Source organism: Lissotriton helveticus, chromosome 1_1 (assembly GCF_964261635.1).
Source record: "Lissotriton helveticus chromosome 1_1, aLisHel1.1, whole genome shotgun sequence".
NCBI lineage: Eukaryota > Metazoa > Chordata > Amphibia > Caudata > Salamandridae > Lissotriton > Lissotriton helveticus.
In genome coordinates this window covers 30,710,781-30,727,714 of record NC_136057.1, presented here as the reverse complement: position 1 = coordinate 30,727,714, position 16,934 = coordinate 30,710,781, and the positions used below count along the sequence as shown (strand labels likewise).

Sequence of the window (16,934 nt, the reverse complement as noted above, 5' to 3'; positions counted from 1 at the left end):
AGAGAGACAGGAGGGACTGATAGAGAGGGGGAGACGGAAGGTGGGGAGGGGGAAAGACAGGTAGAAGCAGAGAGGAGAGACAGGAGGGACTGATAGAGAGGGGGAGACGGAAGGTGGGGAGGGGGAAAGACAGGTAGAAGCAGATAGAGAGACAGGAGGGACTGATAGAGAGGGGGAGACAGAAGGTGGGGAGGGGAAGAGACAGGTAGAAGCAGAGAGACAGGTAGAGGCAGAGGAGAGACAGGTGGGTGTGCCAAGAGTCGCTGCAGCCCTCGTTGAGGTGGGGGCCATGTGACGGGCCCCGGACCCGCTCCCGGAGGAGTCGCAGCCCCCCCGAGGAGGGACCCCTGGAGCAGGAGGCCGGGCATGGGTCCCACGGGGGCCCTCTCCACGCCCCCCAGGCATCTCCTCCTCCTCTTCTTCCTCGCCGCCGGCGCCCTGTGGACCACCCCAGGTGAGCCCCTCCCTTTGTTTTGGGCTTCTTTCATTCCGAGCACAGACCTGTCCCCACTCGCCCTGCGGTATGTGAGGGCCGCCTGGTGTGAAGCGTCTCCTCGTGTGCCTCAGCATCCAGCGCCTAGAGGCGCGTCTGTCTGCAGGGAGCGCTGTGCTTGTGTGCCTCTCGCTGACTCCCACGCTACGGCCAGAGCTGCCGACTTTGGAGCCGGGGAACCGGGTTCGAGTCTCAGCGTCGGCGCAAGATCCTGTGATCCTGGGCAAATCGCGTAATGTCCCTGTGGCCTCCGCCCACTCTTACACTGTTAGTATTCACGTTCACTGTCAAGCACTTGTTCAATCTCAGTGTCTCACTCACTGTCACTCATTCACTGTCAAGCACTTGTTCAATCTCAGTGTCTCACTCATAGTCACTCATTCACTGTCAAACACTTGTTCAATCTCTGTGTCTCACTCATAGTCACTCATTCACTGTCAAACACTTGTTCAATCTCTGTGTCTCACTCATAGTCACTCATTCACTGTCAAACACTTGTTCAATCTGCGTCTCACTCACTGTCACTCATTCACTGTCAAACACTTGTTCAATCTGTGTCTCACTCACTGTCACTCATTCACTGTCAAACACGTGTTCAATCTGTGTCTCCCTCACTGTCACTCATTCACTGTCAAACACTTGTTCAATCCCTGTGTCTCACTCAGTCACTCGTCCACTCCCACTGAAGTGTTTCTCGCTCACTGTCACTCATTCACTGACACTTGTTCAATCTCAGTGTCTCACTCACTGTCACTCGTCCACTCCCACTGAAGTGTTTCTCACTCACTGTCACTCATTCACTGACACTTGTTCAATCTCAGTGTCTCACTCACTGTCACTCGTCCACTCCCACTGAAGTGTTTATCACTCACTGTCACTCATTCACTGTCAAACACTAGTTCAATCCCTGTGTCTCACTCAGTCACTCGTCCACTCCCACTGAAGTGTTTCTCACTCACTGTCACTCATTCACTGACACTTGTTCAATCTCAATGTCTCACTCACTGTCACTCATTCACTGTCAAACACTTGTTCAATCTCTGTGTCTCACTCACTGTCACTCACTCGCTGTCACTCATTCTCTGGCAAACACTTGTTCAATCTCAGTGTCTCACTCAGTCGCTCGTCCGTCCACTCCCACTGAAGTGTTTCTCACTCACTGTCACTCATTCTCTGGCAAACACTTGTTCAATCTCAGTGTCTCACTCAGTCGCTCGTCCGTCCACTCCCACTGAAGTGTTTCTCACTCACTGTCACTCATTCACTGTCAAACACTTGTTTAATCTCAGTGTCTCACTCATGGTCACCCGTCCACTCTCACTCTGTGTTTCTCTGTGTCATGCATTCATTGTCAGTCACTCGTTTACCCCGTGTCTCTTATATTGTCACCCTTCCACTCTCTCTTGGTGCCCTATCATTTGTTCACTTTCAGTCACTCTCTCAATCACTCGTTTACTGTCTCTATTTGTGTATTGTTCTCTTTGACTCTTTGACACTGTCATGCAATATTTCAATCTTAACGCCTTGATTCTTGGATGCACTGTAGTACAGTATTCTGATATTAATGGGTTGACTCTTTGACACTGTCATGCAATATTTCATTCTTAATGCATTGTCTCTTCGGTGCACTGTAGTACAGTATTCTGATATTAATGGGTTGACTCTTTGACACGGTCATGCAATATTTCATTCTTAATGCATTGTCTCTTCGGTGCACTGTAGTACAGTATTCTGATATTAATGGGTTGACTCTTTGACACGGTCATGCAATATTTCATTCTTAATGCATTGTCTCTTCGGTGCACTGTAGTACAGTATTCTGATATTAATGAGTTGACTCTTTGACACTGTCATGCAATAATTCAATCTTAATGCATTGTCTCTTCGGTGCACTGTAGTACAGTATTCCGATATTAATGGGTTGACTCTTTGACACGGTCATGCAATATTTCATTCTTAATGCATTGTCTCTTCGGTGCACTGTAGTACAGTATTCGGGTATTAATGGGTTGACTCTTTGACTTTGTCATGCAATATTTCAATCTTAAAGCCTTGATTCTTGGATGCACTGTAGTACAGTATTCTGATATTAATGGGTTGACTCTTTGACACGGTCATGCAATATTTCATTCTTAATGCATTGTCTCTTCGGTGCACTGTATTACAGTATTTCAATATTAATGGGTTGACTCTTTGACACTGTCATGCAATAATTCGATCTTAATTCAATGTCTCTACGGTGCACTGTAGTACAGTATTCTGATATTAATGGGTTGACTCTGTGACTTTGTCATGCAATAATTCGATCTTAATTCAATGTCTCTTCGGTGCACTGTAGTACAGTATTCTGATATTAATGGGTTGACTCTGTGACTTTGTCATGCAATAATTCAATCTTAATGCATTGTCTCTTCGGTGCACTGTAGTACAGTATTCCGATATTAATGGGTTGACTCTGTGACTTTGTCATGCAATAATTCGATCTTAATTCAATGTCTCTTCGGTGCACTGTAGTACAGTATTCTGATATTAATGGGTTGACTCTGTGACTTTGTCATGCAATAATTCAATCTTAATGCATTGTCTCTTCGGTGCACTGTAGTACAGTATTCCGATATTAATGGGTTGACTCTTTGACACTGTCATGCAATAATTCGATCTTAATTCAATGTCTCTTCGGTGCACTGTAGTACAGTATTCCGATATTAATGGGTTGACCCGATATTAATGGGTTGACTCTTTGACACTGTCATGCAATAATTCAATCTTAATGCATTGTCTCTTCGGTGCACTGTAGTACAGTATTCCGATATTAATGAGTTGACTCTTTGACACTGTCATGCAATAATTCGATCTTAATTCAATGTCTCTTCGGTGCACTGTAGTACAGTATTCTGATATTAATGGGTTGACTCTGTGACTTTGTCATGCAATATTTCAATCTTAATGCATTGTCTCTTCGGTGCACTGTAGTACAGTATTCCGATATTAATGGGTTGACTCTTTGACACTGTCATGCAATAATTCGATCTTAATTCAATGTCTCTTCGGTGCACTGTAGTACAGTATTCTGATATTAATGGGTTGACTCTTTGACACTGTCATGCAATATTTCAATCTTAAAGCCTTGATTCTTGGATGCACTGTAGTACAGTATTCTGATATTAATGGGTTGACTCTTTGACACGGTCATGCAATATTTCATTCTTAATGCATTGTCTCTTCGGTGCACTGTATTACAGTAGTTCAATATTAATGGGTTGACTCTTTGACACTGTCATACAATAATTCGATCTTAATGCATTGTCTCTTCGGTGCACTGTAGTACAGTATTCGGATATTAATGGAATGACTCTTTGACACTGTCATGCAATATTTCATTCTTAATGCATTCTCTCCGGTGCACTGTAGTACAGTATTCGGATATTAATGGGTTGACTCTTTGACTTTGTCATGCAATATTTCATTCTTAATGCATTGTCACTTCGGTGCACTGCAGTACAGTATTCCGATATTAATGAGTTGACTCTTTGACACTGTCATGCAATCATTCAATCTTAATGCCATGATTCTTCAGTGTACTATCGTACAGTATTCCGATATTAATGAGTTGACTCTTTGACACTGTCATGCAATAATTCAATCTTAATGCATTGTCTCTTCGGTGCACTGTAGTACAGTATTCCGATAATAATGAGTTGACTCTTTGACACCGTCATGCAATAATTCGATCTTAATTCAATGTCTCTTCGGTGCACTGTAGTACAGTATTCTGATATTAATGGGTTGACTCTGTGACTTTGTCATGCAATAATTCAATCTTAATGCATTGTCTCTTCTGTGCACTGTAGTACAGTATTCCGATATTAATGGGTTGACTCTTTGACACTGTCATGCAATAATTCAATCTTAATGCATTGTCTCTTCGGTGCACTGTAGTACAGTATTCCGATAATGAGTTGACTCTTTGACACTGTCATGCAATAATTCAATCTTAATGCATTGTCTCTTCGGTGCACTGTAGTACAGTATTCCGATATTAATGGGATGACTTTTTGAAGCTGTCATGCAATCATTCAATCTTAATGCATTGTCTCTACGGTGCACTGTTGTACAGTATTCCGATATTAATGAGTTGACTCTTTGACACTGTCATGCAATAATTCGATCTTAATTCAATGTCTCTTCGGTGCACTATAGTACAGTATTCTGATATTAATGGGTTGACTCTTTGACACTGTCGTGCAATAATTCGATCTTAATTCAATGTCTCTTCGGTGCACTGTAGTACAGTATTCTGATATTAATGGGTTAACTCTGTGACTTTGTCATGCAATAATTCAATCTTAATGCATTGTCTCTTCGGTGCACTGTAGTACAGTATTCCGATATTAATGGGTTGACTCTTTGACACTGTCATGCAATATTTCAATCTTAAAGCCTTGATTCTTGGATGCACTGTAGTACAGTATTCCGATAATGAGTTGACTCTTTGACACTGTCATGCAATAATTCAATCTTAAAGCCTTGATTCTTGGATGCACTGTAGTACAGTATTCTGATATTAATGGGTTGACTCTTTGACACGTTCATGCAATATTTCATTCTTAATGCATTGTCTCTTCGGTGCACTGTAGTACAGTATTCGGGTATTAATGGGTTGACTCTTTGACTTTGTCATGCAATATTTCAATCTTAATGCATTGTCTCTTCGATGCACTGTAGTACAGTATTCGGGTATTAATGGGTTGACTCTTTCACACTGTCATGCAATTATTCGGGTATTAATGGGTTGACTCTTTCACACTGTCATGCAATAATTCGATCTTAATTCAATGTCTCTTCGGTGCACTGTAGTACAGTATTCTGATATTAATGGGTTGACTCTGTGACTTTGTCATGCAATATTTCAATCTTAATGCATTGTCTCTTCGGTGCACTGTAGTACAGTATTCCGATATTAATGGGTTGACTCTTTGACACTGTAATAAAATAATTCGATCTTAATGCATTGTCTCTTCGGTGCACTGTAGTACAGTATTCCGATATTAATGGGTTGACTCTTTGACACAGTCATGCAATATTTCATTTTTAATGCATAGTCTATTCGTGCACTGTAGTACAGTATTCCGATATTAATGGGATGACTTTTTGACACTGTCATGCTATATTTCAATCTTAATGCAGTGTCTCTTCGGTGCACTGTAGTACAATATTCAGATATTAATGGGTTGACTCTTTGACACTGTCATGCAATATTTAATTCTTAATGCATTGTGTCTTCGGTGCACTGTAGTACAGTATTCCGATATTAATGGGTTGACTCTTTGACATTAATTCAATCTTAATGCATTGTCTCTTCGGTGCACTGTAGTACAGCATTCCGATATTAATGGGTTGACTCTTTGACACGGTCATGCAATATTTCAATCTTAATGCCGTGATTCTTCGGTGCACTGTAGTACAGTATTCCGATATTAATCGGATGACTCTTTGACACTGTTCTGCAATATTTCAATCTTAATGCCTTGAATCTTCGGTGCACTGTAGTACAGTATTCCGATATTAATAGGATGACTCTTTGACACTGTCATGTAATATTAATGCCTTGATTCTTCGGTGCACTGTAGTACAGTATTCCAATATTAAAAGGATGACTCTTTGACACTGTCATGCAATATTTCAATCTTAATACATTGCCTCTTCGATGTACTGTTGTACAGTATTCTAGTATTAATGGGTTGACTCTTTGACACTGTCATGCAATAATTCAATCTTAATGCATTGTCTCTTCGGTGTACTGTAGTACAGTAATCCGATATTAATGGGCTGACTCTTTGACACTGTCATGCAATAATTCAATCTTAATGCATTGTCTCTTTGGTGTACTGTTGTACACTATTGTAACATTGATGCGTTCTCTTTGGTGTACTCATTGTGCAGTACTCCGATATTAATGGATTGACTCTTTGACACGATCATGAAATATTTCAATATTAATGCATTTTCTCTTCGACGTACTGTTGTACAGTATTCCGATATTAATGGGTTGACTCCGTGACGGTGTCATGCAATATTTCAGTCTTAATGCCTTGATTCTTCTTGTGTGTGTTGTTGTACAGTATTCTAGTATTATTGGGTTGTCACTTTTTTGTACTGTTGCACAGTATTCCAATATTAAAAGGATCACTATGACACTGTCATGCAATATTTCAATCTTAATGCGTTGATTCATTAGTGTGCTGTTGTAAAATATTCTAGTATTAGTGTGTTATCTCTTTCATGTACTGTTGTACAGTATTCCAATATTAATGGGATGACTCTTTGATACTATCATGCTATATTTCAAACTTAATGTGTTGGCTCTTCGATGTACTGTTTTAAAAAAAATATATAGATTTTATTTTCAAAACTAAACAAACAGCGCAGTACAAATTCACGTAAGATCTCCACAAGTCATGAGCACAAGTCAATGCATGAACATCTCCCATAAAAAATGGTCACAAATCAATGCATATTAATATTAGTGGGTTGTCTCTCTGGTGTACTGTCGTACAGTATTCCGATATTAATGGGACGTCTATTTGACACTGTCATGCAATATTTAAATCTTTGTTGATTGTTTGGTGTACTGTTGTAATGTATTCCAATATTAATGGTCTGACTCTTTGATACTGTAATATTAATGGGTTGACACTGTCATGCAATATTTCAATCTTAATGATTTGATTCTTCGGTCTACTGTTGTATAGTATTCTAATGGAGGGTTGTCTCTTCGGTGTACGATTGTGCAGTATTCCAATATTAATGGGCTGTCTCTCCGGTCTACTGTTGTACAGTATTCCAATATTAATGGGTTATCTCTTTGGTGTATTGTTGTACAGTATTCCAGTATTAATGGGATGTCTCGGCATACTGTTGTACAGTATTCCAATATCAAAAGGATGATTTTTTGACACTTTCATGCAATATTTCAATACTATTGCCTTGATTATTTGGTGTACGGTTGTACAGTATTCCAGTTTAAATGGGTAGTCACTGTCATGCAATATTTCAGTCTTAATGCGTTGATCCTTCGGTGTACGGTTGTACAGTATTCTAATAGTAGTCGGTTGTCTCTTCTGTGCACTGTTGTACAGTATTCCAATATTAATAGGATGACTCTTTTGAAATATTGTATGACCGTGTCAATCTTAATGCCTTGATTCTTTGGTGTACTGTTGTACAGTATTCTGATATTAATGAAACGACTAACACTGTCATGAAATATTTTAATCTTAATGCTGCAGCATTAATGGGTTGATTGGCACACTTTTGTACAGTATCGCAGTATTAAGGGGCTTTGATCAGATCAACTCCTATTTTGGACCACAGAGACCTACTTTTTTTATCTTACTGAACGCATAATCAGACGACAAATTAAAACTTAATTGTAAGACTCTTTGCCTTGAAAAAACCCTTGGCTTGTTAGCCATATGGGCAAAACATGTGTTGGCTGTTCTGTTTTCTTTATTGTGGCATGAATTGAGGTGGCAGAGTGAGCTAAAGAACGGTGATGGATTAAACCCAGATCTTTTGACTGGGTGTTAGTGTTTGATTGGTTCAGATGCTCCGTCCACCACCACCCCCTTTTGTACCGCGATGAATTAAATGCAAACACAATAATTCACACCGCATTTGGACTTTGGGATTTCTTACCCCAGAAACGTACATATTTACATATTTGGCACAACCCATCTTGAGTACAAATTATCACAGTATTAATGGGTTGATTGTTTGGCGCATTGTCGTACAGTATTAATAGGGTGACTGGCGCACTCTTGTACAGGTTCAAATATTAATGGGTTGCCTGGCGCACTCTCGTACAGTCACAATATTATTGGGTTGTCTGGATCACTCTCATACAGTGTCACAGTATTAATGGGTTGACCGGTGCACTCTCGTACAGTGTTGCAGTATTAATGGGTTGAATAGCACATTGTCGTACAGTATGACAGTATTATTGGGTTGACTATTTGACGCATTCTCGTACAGTATTGCGGTACTGATGGGTTGACTGTTTGGTGTACTCTTGTATATTATTGCCGTATTAATGGTTTGACTGGTGCACGGTTGTACAGTATCACAGTTTTAATGGTTTCCAAAAGACAGGCAGCAGTGGTGTTTCTGGCCGGCACCGGTCAATTATCCCAATCTTATAGTTCTCTTATGCCCAATCCTGGAGTTCTGGCTGCCCTCAAAACTCAACACTTGGTCAGTGTTTCCACAATAGTAGGAGGGCACCCTGATTTCCTTGTTCACATTGAACTTTCCAATTAGATACACACGCCGAAAAGCTGCTCGAAAGGCCCCTAAGAAGTATGATGGAATTGGATACTTAATAAAAAGAACTTTATAGAAAAAGACACCAACAAGTGGAAACTAATTGAACAAGCATTTACAATGCAATGGTTTCGCCTTTGGAAAAGTTAGAGCTTTTGGCATTGTAAATGACAAAATTTGTATTTATGTGTTGGTTTTGAAAACAAATAAATAAATGGCATTGTCATTTACATTGCCATTAGCTTAATCTCTCGCAAATGTGAGACCTATTGTACCCTACGGACAAGCTCAGCAGACAGCAATTACTACCACACACACACACCCAGAGCCACACACACCCAGAGACAGCCAGACACACACACCCAGAGCCACACACACACACCCAGAGCCAGCCACACACACACACACCCAGAGCCAGCCACACACACACACACACCCAGAGCCACACACACACACACACACCCACCCAGAGCCACACACACACACACCCACCCAGAGCCACACTCACCCACACTCAGGAGAGCAAGCACAGCGAGGGGGCAGGGAAGCAAGCACAGCGAGGGGGCAGGGAAGCAAGCACAGCGAGGGGGCAGGGAAGCAAGCACAGCCAGGTGGCAGGGAAGCAAGCACAGCCAGGTGGCAGGGAAGCAAGCACAGCCAGGTGGCAGGGAAGCAAGCACAACCAGGTGGCAGGGAAGCAAGCACAACCAGGGGAAGGGGAACCAGGGGAAGGGGAACCAGGGGAATGGGAACCAGGGTAAGGGGAACCAGGGGGCGGGGGAGCAACCCACCGAGAGCCACACACACCCACCGAGAGCCACACACACCCACCCAGAGTCACACACACACACTCAGGAGAGCAAGCAGAGCCAGGGGGCGGGGAAGCAAGCACAGCCAGGGGGCGGGGCAGCAAGCACAGCCAGGGGGCGGGGCAGCAAGCACAGCCAGGGGGCAGGGGAGAAAGCACAGCCAGGGGGCAGGGAAGAAAGCACAGCCAGGGGGCAGGGAAGAAAGCACAGCCAGGGGGCAGGGAAGAAAGCACAGCCAGGGGGCAGGGAAGAAAGCACAGCCAGGGGGCAGGGAAGAAAGCACAGCCAGGGGGCAGGGAAGAAAGCACAGCCAGGGGGCAGGGAAGAAAGCACAGCCAGGGGGCAGGGAAGAAAGCACAGCCAGGGGGCAGGGAAGCAAGCACAGCCAGGGGGCAGGGAAGCAAGCACAGCCATGTTTCCAGTGCATGGCTATTCTGAACAAACCACACGTGAGGGTGTTACCATCATAAATTGATTACTGCAAATATTCCTCTCATAAATGTATAGCTGCTAGCTCCAGTAATGTGGATGCATATAAATGTTGATATCTTTTAAAAGGAAAAATGTATACAATTAATTTTTAACTGTTTTGAATTATTCCTTGATCAATTCGTACTGTGATAACTACTTGTACTTTTATGCATTTACTAAATGCGAATAAAGTTATTTGACTGATTGACTCAGTTCGTCATCCCACCTTTGTACCAGCGTCAGAGAAGGACTCGACATTACCTTTAATACGTAGCTCACACCTGTGACACACCTGGCACATTTCCTCCTTGCCTAGTTAAAATGCTCCCTAAAAGTCCATAATGCGCCACATGATGTCATGACGTGAAACTCAGGGCAACATGTTGCACACCCAAGTCTGTTCCATGCCAAACACAGCGATGTGAGCATCAGAACCATAACATTTGGTGACATTTTGTTCTAATGCCATGCTAGGTACCATGTACGCATTTTAATGCACACTGTTCCATGGAGCTGCCAACCACAATGACATGCTCAGCCCATTCCAACTCCTTAAGGATCCTCAGCAGAGGCCTGGTTTCCCTTATGCCAACTCCAAAAGTTCACTTCATCCTGTTTTGATGCCAAGTCACGCTAAACAAATGCCACGGTGTCATGATGCCAGCCCCAGAGTCACCTTCATCACATACCAGCCGGTCCTGTGGCTATTCCAAGTGACACAATCTTAACACCAACCGCAAAGACACCATCAGCACATGCCCCTTATGCCAGCCACGCAGACATTCAGCCCATGCCAGCCTACTCTCATGTCAAACCCAGAAAACACTCTTCGTATGCCATTCCTCGTTAATGCCAACCTCAGAGTAACACTCAGCATGTGGCTTCCTACCTTATGGCAACTGGAAAGACACATTCAGCACGTAATGCCTACCTCAGAGGAATACCCAGGACATGCCATGGTGCTCTCATTCACACCCATGCCTACTTTGGGCATGCCATCTTAACTTAATGACAACTCATGAAAGCACTTGGTACATTCCATCCTCTCCTTTAAACACCTCTGAACTCTGCCAGGTGGCCATGATGCCAAACCCAGGGTTACATTCTGCACATGATGCGAGCCTGTCTTAATGACAACCTCTGAGGGCACGATCACGACATGCCACTCTGCCCCCCTTACATCTTGCTCAAAGTCACCCACAACACATTGTACATCCCGGATGCCACTGGAGAGGCAGTTCAGAGTCGCCAAACAAGCACCTCCTGACAGTAGTGCCCCGGGCCGCCACCCGCCATCAGCTGCCCCCTTACCGGTCTGGGCGCGCAGCACAGGATCCCAAAGGTGAGCCAGAGCAGGGCACGCTGCGGCGGTGGGCGCCAGGGTGCCATGGTGGCGCACCCTCCCGCGCTGGACAGGACGCCGCCTGTCGGCCGGAACTATCCCTTGCTCTCCGGATTCCCCAACCAGGTTATGCTCCCTACGACAGCCCTGCAGCGGCGAGAAGCCCTCCTGACGTTATCTGATGCTGGGGTAGGGGACCCTCTTCCACACAGGGCACCTCAGACTCCAGCCATGCTGTCTCCGCTCTGCACCGCAGGGTTCAAATCCCTCCCGGACTCACACGCCCCGCTCTGGCAGGCAGTCAGTCAGCGGCGCGCCACGCCACAGCAACTCCACGCTGTGCTCGTGGCCAGGGGCAGCGGAGTGCTCGAGGAAGCGCCGTGACTAAAGGCAGGCCCAGGCTGATCCTTACCTGATCGCTGCTGCCCTCCTCCTTGCTGCCGGTACGGATTTGCGGTGGGGGCGGGCACCACAATGTGCCCCGCGCCCCCTCCGCTCCATCCTCGTCAGGCTCCTCTCCGGTCTCCCTCCAGGCATGGGAGACCGGCAACACCGACAAAGGCTTCCCCCAGGCAGGGGGAAGCGGCAAACAGCAAGGCTTCCCTTTCCCTCCCCCGGGCTGCGGGTGCGGGACTTCCGGCCGGCCGCGAAGGGATTGGCCGGCCGGCCAGGTACTTCCAGGTCGCCGCGGGCAGCGCGGCGGCCCTCGCTAGGCAGGCAGGCGGGCAGAAATCGCGAGGTGGGCACTCGCTGTTGGCGTGAGAGGACACGGACGGCGGGAGGGGGCGGGAGAGGACACGAACGGCGGGAGGGGGGCGGGAGAGGACACGAACGGCGGGAGGGGGGCGGGAGAGGACACGGACGGCGGGAGGGGGCGGGAGAGGACATGGACGGCGGGAAACGTGCACAGGACAGCAAGGGCGGCGGAAAGGCACACGGAGGGGGCGGGAATGGACAGCGCATCTGAATTCACTTTCAGTGAAAGGGGAGGGAACGGGAAAAAACGTAACTCCGCCCTGGGAAAAAATCTCCGGAACGCCCCCGAATCTGGTCCAGCCTTGATGGACAGATCCGGCACTCAATGGCTAGCCTCCATTTATGGAGCTAACCAATGAGAGCCGGGGGACGTTCCAGGAGTCCTTATTGACGACATAGGATTTCACCTGCGCTGAAGAGCTGCGCAGAGCGCAGCCTTCGGCAGGCGAAACCCAAAAACGAAATGTGGAAAGTAATTGAAAACGAGTGATTACTGATGCGTGCAATTCGAATTGGAAAGGTCAATGTGAACAAGGAAATTAGATTGCCCTCCTAATATTGTGAAATCAGTATTAATGGGTTGACTGGTGCACTTTCGCACAGTATTGACGGATTGACAGCGGCACTCTCATAGAGTCTCACAGTATTAATGAGTTGACTGTCTGGCACACTCTTGGACAGTATCGCAGTATTAAGGGGTTGACTGGTGCTCTGTTGTATAATATTGTATTTTAAGAGTTAACTGGTGCACTCTCGTACAGTGTTGCAGTATTAATGGGCTGACTGTTTGACGGCCTGTTGTAGAGTATTGCAGTATTAAGGGTTGACAAGCACCACTCTCATACAGTATCGTAGTATTCATGAGTTGACTGTTTCACGTACTCTTGCACAGTAACGCAGTATTAATGCATTGACTAGTGCACTTTGGTGAGTAGCACAGTGTTAATGGGTTGACTGGTGCACTTCCGTACAGTATTGAAGTATTAATGGGATAACTTGCACTCATACCGTATTGCTGTATTAATTGGTTGATTGGCGCACTTTTGTTCAGTATCGCAGTATTAATAGGTTGACTGATGCACTATCGCAGTATTTATGGTCTGACTGGTGTACTGCTGTACAGTATCGCAGTATTAATGGGCTAATTAGCCCACGTTTGTACAGTGTTCCAGTATTCATTGGTCGATTCACCCACTCTCCTACAGTATCGTAATATTAATGAGTTTACTGGTGCACTGTTGTACAGTATTTCAATATTAATGGGTTGACTGGTGTACTCTCGTACAGTATTAATGGGTTGACTGGGGCACTGTCATAGTCTCACCGTATTAATGAGTTGACTGTTTGGTACACTCTGACACAGTATTGTAATATTAATGGGTTGACCGGTGCACTCTCATACAGTGTCGCAACATTAATGGGTTCACTGGTGCATCCTTGTACAGTATTGTACTTTTGATGTGTTGACTGGCACACTCATGTACAGTATCGCAGTATTAAGGGGTTGACTGTTTGGCGCACTGTTGTACAGTATTACGGGTTGACTGTATCACTCTCGTACAGTGTTGCAATATTAATGGGTTGATTGGCAGTATGATGTTAATGGTTTGACTGGCTCACTCGTACAGTATTGATAATGAGTTCACTGTTCAACTCTCGTACAGTATTGCAGTATTAATGCATTGACTGGTGCTCTCTTGTACAGTGTCACACTAATGGGCTGACTGCTGCATTGTTGTACAGTAACACAGTCTTAATGGGTTAAGTGGCACACTCATATAGTTTCGCAGTATTAACGAGTTGACTGGCACTCTCTTGTACAGTGTCACAGTATTAATGGGTTGACTGGAACACTCTCGTACAGGTTGTAATATTAATGCGCTGTCTGGATCACTCTCGTACAGTGTCACAGTATTAATGGGTAGGCCGGGGCACTCATGTACAGTATCGCAGTATTAAAGGGCTGACTGGCGCACTCTTCTTTCGTTACTAATGGCCTGACGTGTCCACTGTTGTACAGCATCACAGTATTAATGGGTTAGTTGGTGCACTTCTGTACAGTAACACAGTATTGGTAGACTAGGTGGTCACCCTTGTACAGTTTTTCAGTAGTAACAAGTTGACAGTTGTACTCTCGTACAGTATCACAGTTTTAATGGATTGTCCAGGACACTATCATTGAGCATCGCCGTATTAATGAGTTGACTGTTTGGCACGCTCTTGTACAGTATCGCAGTATTAATGGTGTGACTCTCAGTCTCTTGTAGTGTATTTCAGTATTAATGGGTTGACTGGTACTGGCACTCTCATACATTGTTGCAACATTAATGCATTGACTGCAACACTCGTACAATATTGCAGTATTAGTGGGTTAACTGTTTGGTGTACCCTCATACAGTGTCACAGTATCAATGAGTCCACTCTTTGGCACTCACTAGCCCAGTGTTCCATTACTAATACTTTGACTATTGCACTGTTGTACAGTGTCACAGTATTAATGGGTTGATTGTTTGGCGCATTGTCGTACAGTATTAATAGGTAGACTGGTGCACTCTTGTACAGGTCACAATATTAAAGGGTTGTCTGGCACACTCTCCTAAACTGTCACAGTATTAACGGGTTGACTGGCGAATTGTTGTACAGTATGACAGTGTTAATTGGTTTACTTGCGTACTCCTGTATTGTGTTGCAGTATTAATAGGTAGACTGGCGCACTCTCGTACAGCATTGCAGTATTAATGGGTTGACTCTTCAGCACACACTATTGCAGTATTCCATATTACTAATACATTTTTTTTTTGGGTGCACTCCCGTACAGTATCACATCATTAGTGGGTCGACTGTTTGGTGTACCCTCGTACAGTATTGCAGTATTAATGAGTTCACTCTTTGGCACCCACTTGCCCAGTATTCCATTACTAATACACTGACTCTTTAGCGCACTGTTGTTCAGTGTGGCAATATTAATGGGTTGAGTGTTTGGTACACTCTTACAGTGTTGTAGTATTAATGGGTCGCTGTTGGCACACTGTCGTTCAGTATCGCAGTATTAACGGGTTGACTGGTGCACTCTTGTACAGTATCGTAGTATTAACGGGTCGACTGGTGCATTCTCGTATAGTGTTGCATTATTAATGGGTTTACTGCCATACTGTCATACAGTATCGCAGCATTTATGGGTTGACTTTTGTACTCTTGTACAGTATCGCAGTATTAATGGGTTGATTGTCACACTCTCGTACAGTGTTTCAGTATTAATGCGTTGACTTTCGCACTCTTCTACAGTATCGTAGTGTTGACGGGTTGACTGGTGCACTCTTGTACAGTATCGTAGTATTAACCGGTTGACTGGTGCACTCCATACAGTATCGTAGTATTAACGGGTCGACTGGTGCACTCTCGTATAGTGTTGCAGTATTCTAGTTAGTTATGTGGTTTTTATTAGGCGCACAGATGATCCAGCTAAGGAGCGTCCTGGCGCCCGACAAGGCAGCTACACAACACAACTAAATAAAAACAGCACAAGCAAAATGACTAAGGGAATAAAAATGTTTTCACGGCGCGACGAAAAGAAAGCAAATCGCTCATAGCGCGAATTGCCGGAGGTAAGGAGTTCCACAAAGCAGCGGCCCGCACTCGAAATGAGCGTCCACCGGCCCTGGCTCGCTTAAAGCGCGGTACCACGGCCAATTCGAGGTCTGCCGATCTTAAGGGTCGTGCTGGGATGTAGTTGGCCATGAGGGTCGTAAGGATCGTTGCCGGGGACCCCTTCAAGATCTTATAGGCGACGCAGAGGACCTTAAACTGAATCCGCTGCGCCACCGGGAGCCAATGCAGCGCTCGTATGGTGCTGGAGGTAGGACAGAATCTTGGAAGGCCTACCACCGCTCTCGCTGCTGCATTCTGGATCCGTTGCAGGCGCCCGATCTCAGCCACGTTCAACCCGGCCAGCAAAGAACTAGCATAATCCAGCCTGGAGATGACGGTAGCTTGGATCATAAGTTGCCGAGTGGGGGCATCGAAGAACTTTAGCACCGGACGGAGCCCACGCAAGATGCCGAAGCAACAAGCAGCCGTGCGTTTAGTGTGGCATGCAAACGTAAGGGAAGGGTCCAACCAGACCCCGAGGTTCTTAAGCTCGGCGACTGGGATGGGAGCAGAACCCAACTCCTCCGGCCACCATCTCTCTCCCCACAGTTCCGGTTGCCTACCAAATACCATCACCTCGGTCTTACTAGCGTTTAGCTGGAGACAATTGAGCGTCATCCAGCTAGCGACCGCCCTCAGTCCTTGTTGAAACCTAGGGGCGTCGACTTCAGCATCCCCGCTGATCGTGACCGCTAGCTGGGTGTCATCGGCATATGACACCATGGTCATACCCCATTGTTTGACAACCTCAGCCAGCGGCCTTACGTACAGATTGAACAGCGTAGGACTCAGCGAGGAGCCTTGGGGGACGCCCAGGTTCAACGGAAGGAATTTTGACTGATAAGGTGGGACGGTCACGCTAAAGGCCCGGTTGGTTAGGAACGACCGGAACCAGTCGAGAGCAGTGCCGGTAACACCAGCCTCCTCTAAACGCTGCAGAAGGATAGGGTGCGAGACGGTGTCAAAGGCAGCGCTTAGATCTAATAGCACCAGCGCTGCCGTTTGTCCCGCGTCAAGCACGGAGCGAAGGTGCTCCACCATGTAGAGCAGAGCCGTCTCCGTGCTATGACCTGCCCTGAACCCATTCTGCGTG

The 16,934-nt window shown here is 45.4% G+C and overlaps 1 protein-coding gene across 1 annotated transcript in view; it reads left to right on the top strand.

Moving 5' to 3' along the window:
• The first annotated feature begins 220 nt into the window (after window positions 1–220).
• TMEM132A (transmembrane protein 132A) overlaps window positions 221–16,934 on the top strand; it is a 238,492-nt gene continuing 221,778 nt past the window's right edge. Inside the window, 1 exon segment of the mRNA XM_078676358.1 lies at window positions 221–454. Within this exon segment, the coding sequence (XP_078532484.1) occupies window positions 367–454 (88 nt within the window). The 5' untranslated portion in view covers window positions 221–366.